The sequence below is a fragment of the Lampetra planeri genome, chromosome 35 (assembly GCF_965212315.1).
Source record: "Lampetra planeri chromosome 35, kcLamPlan1.2.h2, whole genome shotgun sequence".
Classification (NCBI taxonomy): domain Eukaryota; kingdom Metazoa; phylum Chordata; class Hyperoartia; order Petromyzontiformes; family Petromyzontidae; genus Lampetra; species Lampetra planeri.
Genome location: NC_136141.1, coordinates 10558140 through 10579617, shown reverse-complemented (window position 1 = coordinate 10579617; position 21478 = coordinate 10558140). Strand labels below are relative to the sequence as shown.

At 55.2% G+C, this 21478-nt stretch overlaps 1 protein-coding gene across 1 annotated transcript; it reads right to left on the bottom strand.

The window, feature by feature from the left end:
- Positions 1–1646: 1646 nt before the first annotated feature.
- On the bottom strand, positions 1647–21478 carry LOC144730389 (meteorin-like). The gene is made up of 4 exons (XM_078611183.1): positions 20925–21478; positions 12829–13247; positions 9057–9116; positions 1647–6012 (listed from the first exon to the last, which is right to left on the bottom strand). Exons 1-4 carry the CDS (start codon positions 21011–21013, stop codon positions 5642–5644), a joined length of 939 nt encoding a protein of 312 aa, XP_078467309.1. The 5' UTR covers positions 21014–21478; the 3' UTR covers positions 1647–5641.

Sequence of the window (21478 nt, the reverse complement as noted above, 5' to 3'; positions counted from 1 at the left end):
GGTTGATTGATGCCCAGGTGTGGTCAATGGATGGCTCCCTATTGCTCAACCATGTTATGTATGCCGATAATCTGGTAATTGCTGCTCACTCAAAGGAGGAGTTGGAGGCGCTGCTGAACCTGGAGCTTGCCACTAAGAGGTGGGGACTTACCATCAGCCCCACCAAAACTAAGCACCTGCCTGGGTATTTTGTACCATTAAACACTCCACCCCCACAACTCCCAACTGGTAGGGCAATGGTGGAGAGTGTGGAGAGTTTCCCATACCTGGGCAGTGTGCTCATGACCGGCTCCGGTTTGACAGCAGAGGTCTCACTCCGAATCAGTTGAGCGGCATTATCTTTTCATCGGTTGCATAACGCTGTGTGGAAGCTACCTGGTCTGTCGCTCCGCACGAAGCTTCAGGTCTTCTCGGCCACAGTCATTCCCTCCCTTCTCTATGCTTGCGAAACGTGGACCCCCCCTAATGGAACATCTTCCCTGGTTAGAAACATTTAGGCTGGCTTGCCTACCATCAATCCTGGGTTTAACCAGGCTGGATTGTGTGAGGAGCTCACATATCCTTGCAAGATCTGGACAAAGTCCCATCGGTGAGCTCCTCCGGCAGGCAAGGCTGCGTTGACTGGGTCATGTAACCCGCATGCCCAGCGGAGCGCCGGGTGGCGAAAGCACAGCAAGTTGGCACCATAGGAATGTGGAATGATCACCACTGGGCTGGTATGTAATGTTGAATTGAGCACCGCTCACGATGGAGCGATGGAGTGATGGGCCAACAAACGGGTCTGTAAGTGAAGCTAAAGGCGGAGTCCTGCAGTAGCTTGGGGCACCCCTACGGCGAGATGTTATATATCTCGCCTGGTATATAGGTCGTGGGTTTGATCCCAACCCCCATGCTTGGATATTCGAAGTCTGCGTGTCCTCTCCCCCTGTGGTCGCGTGGATTTTTGTCCGGGTCCTCCACATGTCGCATCAACATTGTGCGTTCAGAGTATTTGGCTGCTCTAAAATTCCACAATGACGATAAGCCACTTCGATTGAGCTAATCACTTGTGGCCTGGTCGCTTCTTAAAAATATCTACATAGCCTCAGTGGGCCATACCTGGTAAAAATAAAAAACAGTGTGAGAGTTTGTGTTTCGCTTGCTCTTGCCACTGTTGGCTATGGGGGACTCCACTCGAGGGGAGATGTCCTCCTGGCCCAGATGTCTTGGAATCGGCGGGGAGTGCCCAAGCTCGACACCGCCACGCGCCACCTGCCGATGGATTCACCTGAGGTGCCCCCACTTTTTAGACTGCTGGGTGGGCAGAAGGCCCCAGTGTGCTCACCACGTGCGGCAGGAGGCAGCGAGCCCCTCGGCCTCCTCTCCGGCCCTCAAGCCTGCACCTCCCTCCCCCCCCAGCCACTATGCCATGTGCTGTGCTTGCGTTGCACTGTGCACGGCGATTTATTTGTAAAGGCCGTGTTCCAGTGATGCGGAGGAATCACATGTCTCTGGCTGGTTTTCCCTTAAGGCCCAATTGTTTGGTTTTTCGAGACCACGATCATAAGGAACAAACGATCTCCTTGTCTAAATGTAATGCATGCAAATTAAATAAGTCTACCAGATAAGACCTACACGGTTTAATCAGTGACGCCACACACTTTTACTGCATGTGCAAAAAAATATTACAAATCAGTTTGTTTTATTTCAACGAGAAGCTTTGTTAAAAAAAAGCATATTAAAATACAAGTACGTCTTATTTTTAAAGAATGTATACAGTACTTGCGTAACACCGATATCGATAGTGCGCGACATTAAAAACTGTGGTTATTTTGTTCGCTTATTAGCGGATATACGTCAGATGATGATGACGGGTCAGATGGGCAGCTGATAAAGACCTTCGCGTTCTGTCAGAAGACATTTACAGATGTCACTCAATTCTCACGTTCATAACCTGCAGGAAGGGGCCACGAAAAAGATCCCAGTTGCCAGAACCCTGCCGTGAGTGATGCTGGAAGGATCTCTTCTCGGTCTCGCTCGCGAGTGGGGTTGTCATTAACGTCGTCATTCTTTTATTTACAAAAACATTTCTATTAACATTTTTATCACGTGCGTTTTTTTTTTAAATCCAGGGCTTTGCAAACTGCTCCAAAGTCTACTGGTCAATTTACAAATGCAAGCCGAACGTCGGTTGCTCTGTGAATTGGGGAATGTGATTACGATACGTACGAGTGCTTGTGCACAGCTGCGTTTTGCTGGCTTGAGCTGAAGAAATACAGGGTGCAGGATAAGACAAAACAGAGGATGGTGACACGGAGCTTGAGGGTGAATCAGCAGCCCTTCAATTTTTATTGCTCATCAAAGGGCCTCCACTAGCGGGGTATTTGGCCTACTCTTTCACGCTGGCCAGACGTCTTGGAAGTACCGACACTTTACCGCACATGCAACCTGCCGATGGACTAGCTGTGGTGCATATGGACATTGCTGGGTGGACAAAGGCAAGAGGATATTAAGAAACGGCTCCATTGTTTCAACCGTCGTGCTTGGGAGGTCGAACCGGCGACCTCTGGATTGCAAGTCCAGTGTGCTGACCATCACACCGTGGCAACATCCCGAGCATAATTGCAAGCTGACATATATACACACACATATGTACACACACATATATACACAACAGGTGAGCTTCTCCCACGTGAGAAAGTGCCCCTCACAGGCATCAGTGTTTTCAGGTAATACTGAATTACAAAACGTCCTTTTGACAGCATCGCGCTTGGCGTCACCATCGTCGACATTGCGATGGCTATCAATACGTGTGGGGCTCCCTCATTCACTGGGGACAAAAAGACAGCCCCCCCCCGGCCCAACTCCCTGGGGGCCCTGGATCTCTCTTTTGGAACTTGCCCCCTCCATCAGCAATGTACCGACCATCATGCTGAAAACGCGGTCAAACAGACTCTTTGGGTCAGTGGTGACATGACCTCTGAAATTTCACGGTGATGTTTTTTTTTGTAGTAGGCACATGCAGTACACCTGTTTGCGCACACTTCTCATACCCACACACATTTATGGGACCTGTCATCGTGTCCTTTGGTCCGGCTCAAGTGGATTAATTACTGCCCCAAATGAACCAACAAATGTGTCACAAGACCTCGTGGATTCACTCACTATTTTACTATTTTTATTTTACCAGGTAAGGCCCGCTGAGCTATACAGCTCTTCAGAAGCGACCTGGCCACAAATGATAGCCTAATGAAGTGGCTTATCACGTGGACATTTCTAGCAGGCAAATACTATAGAACACATGTTTCTAAATGTGGAGGGAAAAACCGGAAGACCCCAGAGATAAATGGACGCAAACACGGGGAGAACATGCAAACTCCAAATATAGAGCAGGCGTCAGGGTCGGGATCGAACCCCCAACCTACTGTATACCAGGCGAGGTAGTTAACATCTCGCCACCGCAGCGCCAAGTCGAACTCATATCCAGCAGCCAGTGCACAAGCAGTGTTCTGAATGAAATAACATGCTCGTAAGGGATTGCAGTTGAAATGTGTGACCATCGGGACACGGCGGATTGGGAGACAATTAGGAAATCCGTCCTCAGAGGAGTGGCACCGTGTCTCCTGAAGTGACACCTACGCAAAAAAGTTAAATAATTTCTCACGCCCAAACGACATCATTGACACGAATGCCCGGCACAGTGACACATATGCGGCAGATGGCGGGAAGGAGGTTTTTCTTCCTCCGATCGAGCTGGGGAGAGTTCAGAGAATATTTATACTGGAAGAATCCGATGAACTATAAAGCTCTTTTTCACAGACGTCCAGCAGACGAACACAATGGTGAAAGATGACACGGGCAGGAAGTAAGCGAGGCGAGGGGTGGTGAGGAGGTGAGGGAGAGGAGGCTGGGAGGCACAATGCTGTTGAGGTAGAAGCCAAGATAGATGCTGCTGCCTGTGCTGAATGTTTGGATCCTTGGTTCTTAATAAAGACTTGTTAATGTAACGTCCTGCTTTACATACAACATCATCACCGCTACCACCTTCATCATCATCACTATTCTTCATCGTCATCACGACTAGGCACGCAACGACGCATTAATTCATGGATCAAAATCGATTCTTATGGTCATTATACATGCGTATAACTGTGCCTGTTGATGTTGGGTATTTTGCATTCAATATTTTTTGCGTGTGATCAGCTCGTGCGACCCTTGCAGTCACTCGAGAGGCTACGTTCATTACGCTGTTAAACACATTATTGATTCTCGAATCAAACCGCGACCCTGAATCTGGGCAATTAAATTCACTGCTGGGGGGAGGAGGGGGGTGGGAACTCTTACGACCTCGTTCATTACTCAACGTTTTACTATCATCGTTGTCATCATCGTCATTGTCTGCACCACCAGCACTCGTGACACAAGTCCCGTGGTGCCGCCTCGATTCTCAAGAGTTGTACCACATTTTTAACATTCACCAACGCACATTGATTGACAGACCATTGAAAATCGTGGCCCAATTATTGAGTTTTATGTTTCAGATCCCCCATTAAACTCCTCTATCGTTTGTCAGTTATTAATGCCGTTGAAGCTTTCACGGCATTTTTCTTTTTATGCATTGCTCCATTATGTTGCCGAGCAGGTTTTGCGAAACTTTAAGACGCCGTAGCCCGGGTCACCCCTGTAAATAAAACAAATAGCCAAAACACAATAACCACCGCGCTCTTCTCGGCAAAGTTGTCGCTCGATTCCGATTTTTTCCATTCGCTCAAAAATGTCAGCTGCGAGCACGGGCACAGCGCGTTCTCTATGAGCCCTCGGCGCGCTATAAAAACCCCATCGCTCCCCACAGCCACTCCCGTGGGTGGCCCCCCGCCTCCCTCTCTCCCCCCCCCCACCGCCCTCCAACGAATTCGCCCTCTCCTTTGAGCTACTTTCCACCTCGGGGCTGAGCTGGCGATGACCGCAAACCGTCGTGCAGGGCGCGCCCTCTCCATGGCCCGAGTTGTTTGCACGATGCTCATCGCATGTGGCTCAATCATAATTGGCGGCGGCGGTAGCAGCAGCTTGCAGTCTCGTTTTAATTGAATGCCAAGAAGACGCGAGTTGCTTTTGTTCACGAAGGAAGTTGGATTGGCAGTCCCAATGCTGACCGTACTGTACACAATGCAAAATAAAGCGAGAGGCTCCGAGTAAAATCGGATATTGGGCGACGCTCGCTTGTGTCCACCGATGGTCCCTGGCCAATCGCGGAAAATTCCACATTCCCATTAATGGCACAATCCTGTTATTCTGTCTTCCTCGCTACAAGCGGTGTCTCTTTGCGGGAAGCGTTCACGTTTACTGCTGGAGCCGTAGCCCGGATATATATACACACAGGAGACGCAAAACCCATCGCGAACTTTGTCGATGGCAAACTCCGTACGGCGAGTCGGCGAGTGCTCGCCACGCCGTGCGGCACGTGCGGCACGCGCACCGCGGCTCGCGAGCGCCCAACGGTTCCGCGCGGGCAGCGTCCATCGGGGGCGACTCCCCAGCAGTAGACGAGGAGGCGAGGCGCTCCGGTCGGCCGCTCAACAAACCCGAAGCCCACGCGCGGGGCGGACGATTACGAGGGCGAGGAGGGGGGCTACGACGGCGACGGCGGCAGCAGGCGCGGGTCCTAGCCGACGTCGATCTCGCAGGGGCCGGCGCCGGCGGCGCGTTCGTACGCTCGGCGGAAGTCGGGGAGGCGCGGCGCGCAGTCGAGCCGCGGCCGGCCGAAGTGCAGCGAGCCGGCGAGCAGGAACTCGCCGCGGCCGGCTCGCGCCCCGCAGCGCAGCGGGGTCCGCACCAGCAGCAGCGGCGGCGGCGGCTCCTGGGCGCCGGTCGCGTTGCCGACGCTGAGATCCCCGGCGGGGGGGGGGAGGAGGAGGCGGCGGAGGCGGTGGTCGACGTCCCCCCGGTGCCGGTAAACGCGCGCCACCCGCACGGCGATGACGGCCTCGTCGGCGTCGCGGTCCGGGTGCACGCTCAGGATGTGGCCCCCGATCACTGCCGGCGAGATGGACAATACCACCGTCGTCATCGTCCTCATCGTCATCATTGCTAATGCCGTGACAGCCATCATCAACAGTTCAAATAATTGTCATTAACAGCTTTAATAATCCTTGTCATCGTCGTGATCTTCACATGGATGCTGCAGGCAGAATTTCGTCCTTTGACCCCCCCCCCCTCCAGCCAGAGAAGCAACTCTTTTATAACTTGAATATCATCAGAACTTCGTCATCACCATCATGATCACACAGAGGCTGCGGATAGCCCACGCACCCAACACGGAGCCTCACAGAGCCTCACGGACACTCCGAAGTGCCAATGTGTGTGAGCAGCTTCACACGAGGGGCCATCTCACAGTGGACAACTCTCCGCTGCCGACTCGTTACAGCTCTGAGATTCACTCCGCAGCTCTCCGGCTGCATAAACCACGACTTGGCGCTGTGAATAAACTCTGCCGCTGCTATGCCTCTCCATGCGACACCACCATCACCACCATCGCCACTATCACCACCATCACCACCACGACTTTAGCGGCGTTAATGTGACGTCCCGCTGCTAGTCCTCCCTATATGACATCATCCCCCCTACCGTCTTCGTCATCATAATCACTAATCTTCATCGTGATCATTAACATGATGAGGCACTCAATGACGCATTAATTCATCTTTTAGGATCCATCCTTATGGTCATGATACGTGCGTGTTAATATTGGGTATTTTGTGTTCACGTTTGCCGCGTGCAATCGGCTCGTGCAACCCTTGCACAGCCACGAGAGAGGCTACGTTCATTACGCTGCTAAACAGATATTTTTTTCTCAAATCAAACCGCGGCCCTGAATCTGGACAATTCAATTCACTGCTAGGGGGAGGGGGTGGTGAACTCTAAACAACCCCGTTCATTACTCAACGTGTCATCGTCATCGTCGTCGTCATCGTCGTTGCCATCGTCAACGCAGCTCCCGTGTGGCCCACGCAGAGGCTCCCCACTGAAGGTGTTAATTATATTTTTGGAATAAGTGACGTCTGCTCTCTTACTCACATCTCAACCCGACAGATAATAGTTCAAAACAGTTTTTTTGGTCCTTTCTAAAAGGGAGTTTAAAAATACATATCTCAAAGAAGAAGAAAACATAGAAAATGACTGATGACATGTCGAGCAAGCAAAACAAAACCCCAGCAAATTAGAGGGGCGAGGCCCAGGTGTTGGGCCCCAGGGGGGAAGAACGCAGCCAACACTGCGGACAGCATGCTCCCCGAGAGTCAACAGGCTCCGTGCCCGATCCACCACAATGCACGCCCCCCCCTTCTACTCCTCACTGTCATCACCTCCTCTCGTTTGGGGCCCGAGAATAGTTTCGGCGGCGCGGGATGGGAGACGGTTCTCTCCCCCCCCCCCCCGCGGGCAAATTATTGTCAGCAGTGAAAACAGCGCGGCAATCGTTCACACTTAACTGCGCTGAAAGCTCTCTCTATTACCGGCCCCCCACCGCCGAGTTATTTTTAGTGCCTCGAATTATTTCACCGATCTGAACGGCTTGTGCTTATCGGGCCGCCGAGTGCTAAATACTTTCAAAGGGTTAACCCCCCCACCCCACCCTACCGTTGCGCTCGACTCAAAACGCATCGATTTGGCCCCTGTGAAACGTGTTTTTTGAAGCGCGTTTTTCGAAGCGCGTTTTTTGAAGCGCCAAGGTTGCTGTCGGTCTGTCCAGTGTAATTCCTCACTTGCTCGTGCGTTTTGGAGCATGTGAGCGCGCGAGAGAGAGAGGAACGAACTCCCCCCCCACCTCCCCCCACCAGTCCCGGAGCGACGGCGGACGAGCGGCCGGCACTTTCCCACACGTTCGGCGCGCATCGCCGTGACCTTTAAAGGTCGGGAGGGGGGAGGGGGTCGTAGTGGCGCTTCGGGGAGCAATCAAGAGGCTCTTGCCACAAATCCCCCCCCCGCTCCCTACAGCAGGGGTTAGGCCAATAAAGAACCTCACCGAGGGAGACCACAGGTGAGAACGCAGGATGGTGACTTGCGATTATAAACAAAACGATGTTCTTTATTTGACCAAATAAGGCCCACTGATGCCATACTTAGCTCTTTTTTAGAAGCGACCTAGCCACAGATGATAGCTCAGCGGAGTGGCTTATGATGTGAAAATGTATAGCAGCAGCCAAATAATCTGTACGTATGTTTAACTTATTTCGCACCGTACGTAGCCAACCGTGCTAATAGTAGGTGCGGGGGAAGGACAACTAACTAAACACAAAAAGTAGTTCTAAAGAAGTTCGTTTTCAATCTGGATTTAAAAGTGTATAGCTCCAGTGGGTCCCTAATATCGGTAGGAAGGGCATTCCAGATGGCCGCAGAAGCGGACCTAAAAGCGCGCGATGCAGTGACCGTCTTTGTTAGGTGCTGCGAGGATGACCGGAGTGAATGTGATGGTTAATGCTCCTTGACTCGAAACTCATGTTTCTAAATGTGGAAGGAATAACTGGAGGATCCAGAGAAAAATCCACGTGACCTCCTGTATACCAGGTGAAGTAGTTAACAACTCGCCATCGTGGCTGCCCCACTTGGCAATTAAACACCAAATAAAATAACTTAATTGGTACCGAGGCTCCCACAAGGCCGTGCGGGAGGGCATGTGGCACAGTTTGGCGCTAGCTATCGTAGAGTGCTGTGGTCGTGTCGCTACAGTTGTCTGCGGTGAACGGGACCCCGCCCTGCGACTTGCAGACGTTTCGGAATGGGAAAGGGTTAAAAAGCCTGATTTAAGATATGGCCTACACAAATAAAATAACACTTCACGAGAAAAATAATTACATCATCGCTACATTACGATGTACACCGATGCTATCAAGACATTATCATTACTTTTTACCATCATAGGAACGTGGATTTTTTGTCTTATTTTAATAAAAGGATACAATAATTTATCGCGTGCTGGACAGAAAATATTTTGAGCGACGCTCGTGGCGGATCGTGAGAGTGGTGGTGCGGGGGGGGGGTGGCGAGGGCGGGCGGGGGGGGGTGGCGGGGGATGCGCTCACCAAAGTCGCTGCTGCAAGCCGACCGCAGGATCTCGGCGTCCGTGCAGGGCCGGCACTCGTCTGCAAAATACACGGCAGGAAAAAAAGAACAATTCCCCCTTAGTTAGGGCAGAGATCGCTGCATCGGAGGCGTGCGAGCGTTCGCGAGGGGGGGGGGGGTGTCGCTCCCTTCTCTTTTTAATCGACGCAATATTTCGTTCGCTCAGAGAGCCGCTCTCGTGCCAGCGCAAAAGCAACATTGGAATCCCAGCGACGGTTTGGAGGCGGTGCTGTGCACCACGCTGGCAGCGAAATATTCAACAGCCAGCACGCAAATACTTTCCATTAGCAGATATGGGTTACACGGTCTTCACGAAGGCATTCGTAAAAGCGCAGTGTGTGTCAGTGCGTGCGAAAAAATAATAATCCGAGTTAAAACGGCGATTGCCCGCGATTGTCTGGGAGCGCTTCGGCTCCGCTGTCAACGCCGCCGCCGGAGCCGCGTTTGACTCGCCGATTATTTGCGAGGCCCCGGCTCAAGCCCCGGAGGAGCCGTCGGAGGAGGGGGGGGGGCCGTGCGGTGACGATGCTACGAAAGGTGTCCGGGGGTCTCCATTGTGCCATCCTCAAAACATTTTGACTTCTCGTGAGCGACACGCTAATAACCTCAGCCCGTTTCACCCGAGACGTCGGGAGGCGGTGAAAAATAAGCGCCCTCTTCTTCTATCTGTTTCACCCCCCGCCCCCCCACTGGCTTTCAGAGACAAAACGTCGCAACTGTCACTTGCGCTGGATCACTGCGAGGATTTATTGCGGCAGACCTGAATCGGTGTTTTTCACCTCCGAGGCAGCGGAGCCGTGTGTCGTGCGCCATCGGCGACAGCTTTAGAGGCATTACTGATGAGCGGAGGGGACTAAGGGGGGTTGGTGGTGGGAAAGTGGGGAAAAACCAGTTTATGTACCGGGGGAGAGAGCTGCGGCGAGTGATGGCCGCGGGCTGCTGGCGTGGGCCAACGAGCTGACAGAAGGACGAGCGACGGTGGGCGAACGGCGGGCGTCGGTCAGAGAAGGTGACGTCGCTCGGCGATGGCCCGCGGCGACATTGCTCTCGTCGTTGAGACCCTCGCCTCCAACGGGATTTGAAATGTGCACCCTCGTGACTGTGAGGCGAGGCGCCGTTCCCCCCCCCCCACCACGGCGTACACGTGGCGACGTCACGGGCGGGACACGTTTGGTGTCCGCGGAGGGCAGCCGCCAGGGCAGCCGCCACGGGAGCCACACTGCGGCCGCGTCCCCACCCACCCGAGTGCTGCCGTACTGTCTATGCAAATGCGACGAGATTTTGTTGCTGTTGTTGTTGCTGTTGTTGTTGCTGTTGTTGTTGCTGTTGTTGTTGCTGTTGATGCGGTGGAGGCGGCGGTGTGGCTCGTGGCGAGACCGTGGCAGCGCCGAGACTGAAAGCTTGGCCATGCTGTGAACGTATCGCTGGCAGCGTGGTAAAGCATGTCCAATTCAACTTATGGTGTGATCTTAGTTGCTGGAGCCGATAATGCGTGGAGGGAAGTAGAGTGGGAGGGGAGAGGGAGGAGAGTGTACGGAGTGAGATGGGAGGGGCGAGGTCGGCTGGGACCAGTCCTTGGAGGGTATCGAAATCTAGCGAGTGCTGCGATCTTTGAAGTTGATTGGATTGGGGGCCGGTGGAGGGATCGGAGGATCGCGGTGATGCGATCTCGTTTTGCGGGTGCTTTATAACTTCAGAAATAACTTTGCTGGGGCAGTGCGAGGCTGAGGGAGGCCGTTGGCATCGTGAGTGGGGGGGGGAAGGGGTGGAGCACTGCCATCGAGGCCACTCGAGCGGCCGAAAACCCAGAGGCGTTGCCGATTCTCGCTCGGGGCCAGGTGATGTCGCCGTCCCGGGGAGATGCTTTGGCGCTCACGAGCGGTCTCACCGAATGTATTCGTTGCTTCCTGAGCGCGAGTATATTTATTCGGTAAAAATCCCACGTCTGGAGGATGTGCGCTCTCCGTCGTGCAACGGGGGCAAGCCGGTCGATGTTGCACGTCGGTATCGCGCCGACCTGGATAAAACGACGATTCAAAAACGGCGGAGGTTCACCACTAACGCGGGAGCCGAGCAGCAGCTTCCGTTTTTGTGCAGAGGCTGCGAGGCGTCGCGGGGCTGAGTGCAGCAGAGCGCGAATGACCTAAATCCAAAATTAGAAAATGATGGGGCACAATTAAAGGGCGGTAATAACAGCCGTGACATCTTTGTCACGGCTGTTAATGGAAAGTAAGTGGGGCTTGGGAGGGAGAAACACCACGGCTGGAGGGGCTTTTTGTTGGCCCATGGACGGGACCGGGGGGGGCGACGGAGCGACGAGATCGGCGCCCGTGCAGGGAGTAGGACGGATTTTGGCACAGTACCTCCGATTAGCACGGTTGGCTAAGTACGGCGCGAAAGAAGTTCAAAATGCATACATATGTCGCGGGATCGTGAGCGATGGCGACATCTGTTCATAATTCATAATAATATCTGTTTGGTTTTTTGTGGGAGGAAACCCGAGAACTTGGAGACAAACTCGAGCGCTAATACGAGGAGGTGACACTCACTGGTATGAAGGGAGAGTTGAGTCATTCCTCGGTGGACTGTCACCTTCTGGTCACCTCTCAGCCAATGCCGACAAAGAGCTGCGACATTCCCCGGCAGTCTCCGATCCAGGTAGCAATCGCACTCGACTCAACCTCCGAAACGTGATGGTATCGGGTGGAATGGGCACCACGGTGGCGAGATAACCACCTCGCCTGGTATACAGGAGGTCGCGAGTTCAATTCCGACCCTGATAATGCCTGCTGTATATTTGTTTGCGTCTCTCTCTGTCATCATGATCACGGTGGCTAGGAAATGTAAACTACCTCGCCTGGTATACAGGAGGTCATGGGTTCCATCCCAACCCTGATGCCTGTATATTTGGAGTCTGCATGTTCTCCTTATGGTCGTGTGGATTTTTCTCTGGGTCCTCAGGTTTTTACCTCTACATTTAGAAACACGTTGAAAGTATTTGTCTGCTATAGATGTCCACATGATCCCTGGATGGGCGAAGGCCAAGCAGGCGGGGGGCCTGGTGACTCGCTCTCTGAGTGACCACTGAGGCGTGCCAGGTGTTGTAGGTGCAGGGTTTGGGATGCGCAGCCAGGAGGTGGCAGTGCCCGTCTGGAGGTGGCTAGGAGATGTTAACTACCTCGCCCCTGGTATACCAGAGGTCTTGGGTTCGACCTAAACCCTGACGCCTGCTGCTGTATATTTGGAGTTCGCGGTGTCTCTCTCCCCGTGGTCGCGTGGATTTTTCTCTGCCTATTCTCCAGGTGTTTTTGTCTCTCCACATTTAGAAACAACATCGCGCGTTTAGAATGTTTGGCTGCAATAAATGTCCACACGAGGAAAAAGCCACTTAGTTGAGCTATCATTTGTGGCCAGGCCGCTTCTGAAAAAAAGCTGTGTAGCTCAGTGGGCCTTACCTGGTCAAATAAAAATAGTTCAAGATTAGTTTTAATAGTTTTGGTCATCACGATTGGGCCCAACGGCTGAGACCCAACGACCCTGCCGACCTGCACCGTGTCGGTGAAGCGTGGGGGAGACCGGTATTCGGACGAGCCGTGCCTTCGTCCCAACTCTCCCGCTCCCCAGGACACACGTGGGACCCCCACCACCCCCCCACCACCCCCCCACCACCCCACCCCCGCTCCGCCCCCGCTCCGCTCCCCCACCACCCCCCCACCCTCCACCGCTGCTCACCGCGCCCGGCGTCCACGCCGTTGGTGTCTCCGGCGGCGCGCAGCTCGAAGCGGAAGCGCGCGACGTGGCGGCTGATGTCGGTCTGCGGCGCCGCCTGCACGTAGATCCGGCCCAGGGGCAGCGGCGTGCAGCGCACCCTCCCCGGGGCCTCCGCCTCCGCCAGCAGCAGCTCCAGGCCCCAGGGCTGCTCGGCGAACACGCTGGCGCCGCGGGAGCCTCGCGCCGCCCGCACGCACAGCGACGCCTCGCCGGCGCCCGGGTCGCCCGGCAGCGTCGCCGGCGCAGTCGCCGCTGGGGAAGGCGGCGGGAGCACGGGCAGCTGGATCTGCAGGGCTCCCTGCGGGTAGAGCCAGTCGACGGAGCCCTGGGTGCAGCGCAGGTAGATCTGCGAGACGGAGCGCGGATTCTGGGAGAGCCCGCTGCGCAACACACACAAAAGACAAAGATCCCCCGTGTAGCCTTAACAGACTGTGTTTAGTGAGCGCATATGAATGCCTGCACGGCTCACGAGGGGGTGGGTGGCCAGTGCCACGCCCGACCACCTTTGTCTCCCCAGTGGCGATGATTTTACATGCCGCACCAGGTATTCATTTGAGGCTGAGTCGACCTAGGGGAGGCCCAGGATCAGTTCAAATAATCGTCACCGGTGTTGGCCGTGAGCGGCAATCAAACTCAGGTCGGCGCGTTCGTAGCGCAGCGCGCTAACCGGTGCACCACTGCTCCCCATAGCACACACACACACACGTGGATGCCGTCCATTATTCAACAGGTTATGCACTGCCCCCCCACCACCCCCCCACATTGAGCCACGTTCACCGCTGACGCTGCCCTACAACAAGAGGCGCGGATCGACGCGGCAGGAGAGTTGCGCAGGGTGACCGGGGGGCGTGGGTCCTGGTGCGGGGAATTTAATGCCCCCCCCCCCCTCCCCGAGAGTTTCCCCCACCTCTTTGTACCCCACAGCCTGGGACCCCTCTGGGTGTGAAGGCGGTGCAACTGCACCGGGACAGACGCGATTGTGTCCCAGTGCAGTGGCACCGCCTGCACTATCGCTGCAGCACCACCGTAGTCGCAGGCAGACTATAAACTCGGGCGACGGGGCCTTCTTCTGGGCTGAGCTGTAATGCCAGTTATGCTATTCAAGAAAACGCCTTTTACCGAGTCTCAAGGCTCGTCTTAGAGGGCCCCCCCTGCACTTGGCGTGTTTGAGCCAATTCCATAACTTAGAACACTAAATTCTTGGTGTAAAAAAAAAACATCAATGGTCCACGTTTATTTTCCAGCGTTGGGGCCACACCGTGGCGATAGACCCAAGAGTCGCGTGGTGAACCCTCCGCCGCCCGGCGGGACGGTGGTGGTGCTTGGCGTGCCCCACGGCTTCATCGAAATTCCGACCGACGAAGCTCCTCTCCTCAGCGGGCGGCGGCTGGAGGCTCTTCGCGGTCGCGAATTCGCCATCGGAGAGTACGCACACGGTGATGTTTCGCTGCTCAAACCTGAGCCTGAGCTTCATCGGGGAGTGAGCACGGGGGGTGTCGTCAAAAGTAAAAAAAGAAAAGTTTAAAAAAATCGACACCATGTGGCCCAGTCCACGCATGGTCCTCGTCACCAACATTCCCTAAACCAGGGGTCGCGATTGCGAATCCGTTCTCACGGGGATGCGACCGCGGCCGTCGAATGATGGTGGGGGGGGGGGGGCACGGAGGGGGTAGGGGGGGGTGGCGAAGGGTAAAGAGAAACGAAGGGCTCTTGTGAGCGCTCCTTTATGAGACGTAATTAATGCAGGAGCCGTGCGGTGCTCGGTGGGAAAGTGCGGGTTGCGCGGTTTCGGGGGAGAAAGGGCGGCCAGTGAAAGGAGCCGGGCGACGCGTCACTGCCCACATTTGCATCTGAATGGGGGGATATTGGTAAACACGGCGGAGGAGAGACGGCGGAGGAGAGCGGGGTCACGCGGGGGCTCGGGCCGGAGCGCCGAGCTGACGCCTCCCCCGAAACCTCGGCGGAGCGGGGGAGCGGCGGCCCCGCTCCGGACCACAGGGTCGACGAGTTCGAATCCCTCGGGCCGAGGTTTGCTCGGACCGATCGTCGGCAGGAGTCGCCGGCGTGGGCACGTCTACAAGGCGACATCGTCATTATCGGAAGTGCCGTGCCGGCCTTCACGGGTGCTGCTCGCTAACAGCACTTGCCCCAACAGTCTGTTCAGGTTACACGGGGAGATCTTCGTCTTTTGATGTCAGGGTGCGGGCGGGGGTGGGGACACGTGGCACAGAATGTAAACACACCGAGTCGGGTCCCCTAACCGACACTGCCGAGAGCATGGGCCACACTCCGGACAGCCACTCTTGATTCATCATTATAAATAGTAATCTCAACTTGTGGCGTGCGGCCACACAGTCGTCACTCTCGCAGAGAGAGAACGACTCGGAGACACGAGGAACCACGGGCAAGCAAAAGGCGACAGCCAATTGCCCAAGCTCTGCGGCCCTCCATGCATAAATTAGTTGTCAGCCAATAACTCCGTGTTTACATGTGGGAGGAAACCGGAGCACCCGGTGAATATCCACGCATGCGAGGGGGAAACACTCCATCACATATAGAAGGGACAGGTAGACGCCACACTTGCTGTACTGGCTTCTCCTGGTGAGCTGGGGTACGGCACCTCCCTTGATGCCCACAGGAAGGGGCGTTTCACAGCACTTCAGAATCGAAAATGAGAATATTTATTTACACTGGAGGAATCCGATGAGCTATCAAGCTCTTTTTCACGGATGTCCAGTCGGGGCGGGTCAGAGCGTTACGGCGTACGGCGAGCCACCAACCCTCGCTGTTGCCTCCACGGCACTGGGTTACGGGCAGCAGCCGCCGCCACCCGACTCGTCCGCGTGGATTCTAGGCGCTGTCCCCCTGCTGCCCTCTGGGCGCTCTCTGGGGTCTCCGGTTTCCTCACAATTGCAAAGCAATAAAAAAACTCATCGAGGAATGGGCTGGGATTGGCGCTCTTCAATCATCACCCCCCCCTCCCCCCCCCCTTGTCAAATGCCCACCACCCGCCCCCTCTTCGTAGCCCACTGGGCCCCCTCTGGCACAGGGACCCCAGTGGTGCAGCAGCTGCACCACCTGCACACTCGAGCGCCGCGTCACTGGTTGCGCACTCCACGAGGCCTCCCGCTGCACAGGTCGAGGGGCTCCAATCTCCGAGTTGCCGAGAAAAACTCATCGCAGCGCAGGGCGGAAACACGACGACAACTCGCATACCCCGTGCTCTGCGCAAGCTGCTCTCGGCCTCGCGCAGGAAACCACTAGTTCCTGTAGAACTGCATTGAAGTTATCATGTCTTACAACCAGTGGCGTAATGACTACATTATCAGCTCAGGGTGTGTAGCAATCAGTCAGATGGGGGCCCCAATATTTGATTTGTCTTGCACGGTCACACCGTAGGCTATTATATATCGCAGCTCCTCTTATGTAATGAGATCGTTACGCTCACGGTCTTGAACATTCAACTCCGTCGTGGCGCTCCGTTTTAAATAAGTTCTTGTACACTATTGTTGAAAACAAATCTCATGGTGGTTGTCAAACTCGTAGCTCTGGCCACCAGGGGGGAGGCCAAGGCACCCCCTGCCTGCTCCACGCAGCGAGGCGATGTGCACGCTACGTGGAGAACAGGAGGGCTGGGACCCATCGCAGAATGAGTGGTGATGAGGTCACCGGTGGCGATGGGGTCACCGGAGGCGATGAGGTGGTTACCAGTGGCTCAGGGGCCATCTACACAGAGCTGACACTTCTGAGTTCTCACTCGGTTCAAATCTGAGATTCAGCTTCCCGCAATTAAACCTATATTTAATTATCGAAACCTACTAATTAAACTACTAATTAAATCTACTTCTCAAACACAGTGCCACGAGGAAGGGTCATAGCGCAAATCGTCACCGGTTGTCTTCGCTTTCCTTTAAAGTCCACGCATGCATGCACGCGGTGTCGTTCATTGGTGAACGTGTCCAGTTGTTGTTGTTATTTGTGCCCGTGCACCGCTGCCAATGCCAACGCAGCAACAGAATCAGCGGCGGCGTCGTCGCCAGTTTGTGTCTGAGCTCAGGCACCAATGGCGACCACGCGGAGGCGTCCCATCGCGTGACATTTGGCTCGGCGCTGAATTCGGCTCAAGTCCGTGCAGCCGCTGCACCACTGAGGCTCATGGGCCAGAGGGGGCTCAGGAGGGGGCTATGAAGAGAAGGGGGGGGAGGCGGTGGGCATTTGACAAAGGGGGCGGGGGGGGTGATGATTGAGGAGCGCCCATGCCAGCCAACGCTCTCTGCAGGGCACAAAGCGACCCTCAGACGTAGGTCTGCGACGGCCACTTCCGTGGCCAACCTCTGGCAACGGGGGGGTGGGGCGCAACGCTCGCTGTGCAGAGCTCCACAAGTGCCGCCTCTTCCTCCCGCCCCACGGCGTCGATTTTCTCCACGATGCAGCTCTTCGGGAACTGTTGATGGTTGTTGTTGTTGAATGCATTCCTGAACACGTTCGAATCTCGTGGGGTTTTTCCCGCACTGTTCTGATCGTTCTGTGACAGTGTCGTGGGTTTCTCCTCATTTACAGGACTTGATGCTGTGGCATTGCAACAAAGTGGAATGCAAATTGAGCGATAAGATGCGGGGAGAGGAAAGTGACGTTACGCTCGGTAGGGACGGGGGGGGATCGTGCCAGGAGCCTCAAATCGGAAACGTACTCCGGGCTACAATTCGCTTGAGGGCGTCTTAATTCGTGAGGATTACGATGAGAGTTTGGGTACAAAGGCAGAGAGACAAAGTTGCCATTGTGTTGTGTGGGTGGCTCCGCAGGAGGCCTGTAGTCATGCAGCACTGTGGAGGCGGCAGCGAGGGTTGGTGGATCACCGCACGGCGGTTGCGAAACTCCGTTCCCCTGCGCGTCGAGGAGGTGCCGTGCCCTGGCTCGCCAGGAGAAGGTGGTACAGCAAGCGGACTATTTTTCCATCGGTTTCCATCTGTACGGGGATCGAGCGTTGCCCCCTCATGCGCCTGGGTTTTCTCTGGGCGCTCCGGTTTCCTCCCACACGTATCATGAACACTCATCAGTAAATGGTTTAAAACATTTTAAAATAAAAACCCGAATGCAGGCCGCTTCCTGACAAAGAGTCATACAATAAAACAGTTAATTATTGTTATGTTTGTAAGCTCCAATTAATCTTTGAAATGACAGCAGAAGGTGGCCGGCCCGAGTACAGAAGGCACAGCAGTAGACAAAGTCGCCCTCCTAGATCTCTCACGCACACTCGAGACAAAGATCCCCCGTGTAGCCTTCACAGACTGTAGGGGAAAGTGCTGTTAGCGAGTAGCACTTCTATGAAGGCCGGAACAACGCACAAGGGGGTGGGTGGCCAGCACCACGCCCGACCGCCTTTGTTTCCCCGGTGACAATGTTTACACATCACACCAGGTACTCATTCGAGGCCGAGTCGACCTAGGGGAGGCGCAGAACCGGTTTAGGTAATCGCCACTGGCGTGAGCGGGAATCAAACTCTGGTCGCCCGGGTTTGTAGCGCTAACCACTATGCCACCGTTCCCCATACACATGCAAGCACATGTACCCATTCACACACACATACCCATACATATATACACACAAACTTGATTCATATACACGCATAACCATAAATTACACATTCCCATATATAGTATACAAAAACAATGTAAACACACGCATTCCCATACATACAAATAGTTATAAATATACGCATATACACATACCAATACAAAGACACAGATCCCCCGTATATCCTTAGGGGCCGTCCCTAAATGACGTCACGCACCTGGGGGGGGGGTCAGACATTTGTGACGATGTGTGACGAGTGGGGGGGGGGTTGAGAAATGTGACGTCACATCAAAATGCGCAACTTTAAATAAATATAGACAACACGTTCTACTTAATTAAATAGACTTTTCAATAAATGTTTTCTCCTACATCAGAGTGCAGCGCCACATCACTACAATGGCAATAGTTTAAAGCGATTTGAAGCATGTTTTATTTTCAAAATGGAAATATGGTTTGGGGGGGGCAGAGCTTTGTGACGTCATATTTGAGGGGGGGTCTGACTTTTTGTACGCCGTGTGACGAGGGGGGGTCTAAAATCGCGTGACGTTATTTATGGACGGCCCCTTAACGGACTGTAGGGGCAAGTGCTGTTAGCGAGCACCTATGAAGGCCGGAACGGCACACGAGGGGATGGGTGACCAGCACCACGCCCGACCGCCTTTGATGTTTACATACCGCACCAGGTACTCATTTGATGCTGAGTCGACCTAGGGACGCCCAGGACCGGTTCAGATAATCGTCACTGGTGGTGGCCGTGAGCGGGAATCGAACTCGGGCCGCCGGGTTCGTAGCGCAGCGCGCTAACCGCTACACTACCGCTACCCACAACACGTGCACACACACAACACAACACGTACACCCACACACAAATACGTGAACACACACACCCACACACTCGCTCACACACACACGACACGTATCGGAATTAAGTGAACTGCAAACCCTGTCGTTGGCGAAGTGAACAGGACGGCTGCGAACCGTGACTCGCCCTCCGTCCCATGAACTCACAACTCAACAACTCTGCGCCCAAATAGCGGCGGCGGCGTCCCGGACCCGCGGGCGAGACGGGGTTTTGGTGGCGATCGGAGACGCCCCGCGGATGCCCCCCGACCCCCCCCGACGCCGGCCCGGGTCGTCGCGATTGGGAAGATCTGCGAGAACTACCGCACGTCCGTGGAGCTTGACGGAACATCGGGTTCCTCCGGCACAAATGAAGAAGAGATTCGGACTCCCGTCCACGGCGGGGGCCTTAAACGGGGGTCCCAGCCACCGCCCCCCACAGGAACCTCATCCTCCTCGTGTCTCTCTGTGACCGTGTCTCTCTCGACGTGTCTCTCCATCCCTCCTCCCTGTGTCTCCACGTCTCTCTCTCCCCGTGTCTGTCTCCCCGTGTCTGTCTGCATCCTCACGTCTCTCCCTCTCCCCGTCTCCCCGTACCTCGTGCTATGGGTGTGATGCGCTAGGACCCAGCCGAGCTAAGTCGTCACAAACGCACCCCGGGCACAGAACGGTGGCGATGTGTTAACCACCTCGCCTGATGTTCATTTGCAGCTCGCGGTGTCTCTCTTCCCGTCGTCGCGTCGATTGTTGCTGTTCGGGTCGTCATTCAGAAACAACGTCGCGCCTTTAGACGCTTCGGCTGCCAAAAATGTTCACGCGGCGATGAAGAGGAGCCACTTCGCAGAGCTCTCACTCGTGGCCAAAGTCGCGTCTGATAAAGAACCACGTAGCTCAGTTGGCCTTACGTGGTAAACTATTAATTAGTTTAGTAGTTTAGTTTAGATGTCATCCATCGATATCCCCACGGTCAGAGACGCAAGTCGCCCAAGAGTCAGAACAACACCATCACCATCAACACCATCAACACCATGATCACGCAGAGGCAGCGGATGCCCCACGCACCCAACACGGAGCCTCAATGTGTGTGAGCAGCTTCACACGAGGAGGGCCCATCTCACAGTGGACAACTCTCCGCTGCCGACTCGTTACAGCTCTGAGATTCACTCCGCAGCTCTCCGACTGCATAAACCACGACTTGGCGCTGTGAATACACTCTGGCGCTGCTATGCCTCTCCATGCTACACCACCATCACCACCACCACCATCATCACCACGACCATCATCACCATCATGACCATCATCATCACCACCATGACCATCATCATCACCACCATCATCATGACTATCATTATCATCATCATCACCATGACCATCATCATCACCACCATGACCATCATCACCATCATCATCACCATGACCATCATCACCACCATCATCATCACCACCACCACAGCGAGTGCGAGGGGCGTCTTCCCCGAACTCTCGGCTGGCTATCGACGCGTGTGTGCGAGCCGAACTGCGCAGCGGCTGCCATTCCTCCACACGGCATCATCACCACCACCATCACCACCACCATCATCATCATCACCACCATCATCACCACCATCATCACCACCACCACCACTGCGGATTGCGATGCTCACCTGCCCGTCCACGAGCACGGCTCGTCGGAGACGGGAGCCGCCTCGGCGCAGAGCCACGCGGAGCCCAGCAGCAGCAGCAGCAGATCCATCGCTGACGACCACGATGGCTCGAAGCCAGCAGCGGAGAGAGAATGTCAGACACCAGAATCCAACACGGACACCGGCATCAGAGGTCCCCCTCGCCCTGCTCCGCCTGCGCGTCCAACTTTTCTCCGCGCCCTGCGTGGCCAGCCGGGCACGTCGGGGGGTCGCTCCGCACTCGACTCCACCGCTTGGCACCAACACTGATGCTGTTGCTGATGATGCTGCTGCTGCTGTGAGCTGGGGGAGGAGGAGGAGGGCCACAGCAGCAGCGGCGCCGCCACCAACGCGTGTGGCCCTTAATAGGCGCTCGCCGACAACAACAGCGGCAGCGGCAGCAGCAGCAGCTGCGGGAGGACCTCCAATCGCCTGCGCAGCGCGGGGACCCCGCGACGACTCGTGCCCGGGCGGGAGCAGCTCCCCTTGGGGTCGTCTGAGACGCGCGCTGCAAGTTGTCCGGCGGAGGAGGCGAA

Bases quoted from the DNA above. Each gene is read 5' to 3' on its own strand.
- LOC144730389 (XM_078611183.1), bottom strand. From the start codon at position 21,013: ATGGATCTGCTGCTGCTGCTGCTGGGCTCCGCGTGGCTCTGCGCCGAG. The intron at 13,248-20,924 runs GTGAGCATCGCA...TGTGTTGCGCAG, and splicing joins CCGTGCTCGTGGACGGGCAG to CGGGCTCTCCCAGAATCCGC. The intron at 6,013-9,056 runs GTGAGCGCATCC...TCTCGCCGGCAG, and splicing joins GGCTTGCAGCAGCGACTTTG to TGATCGGGGGCCACATCCTG.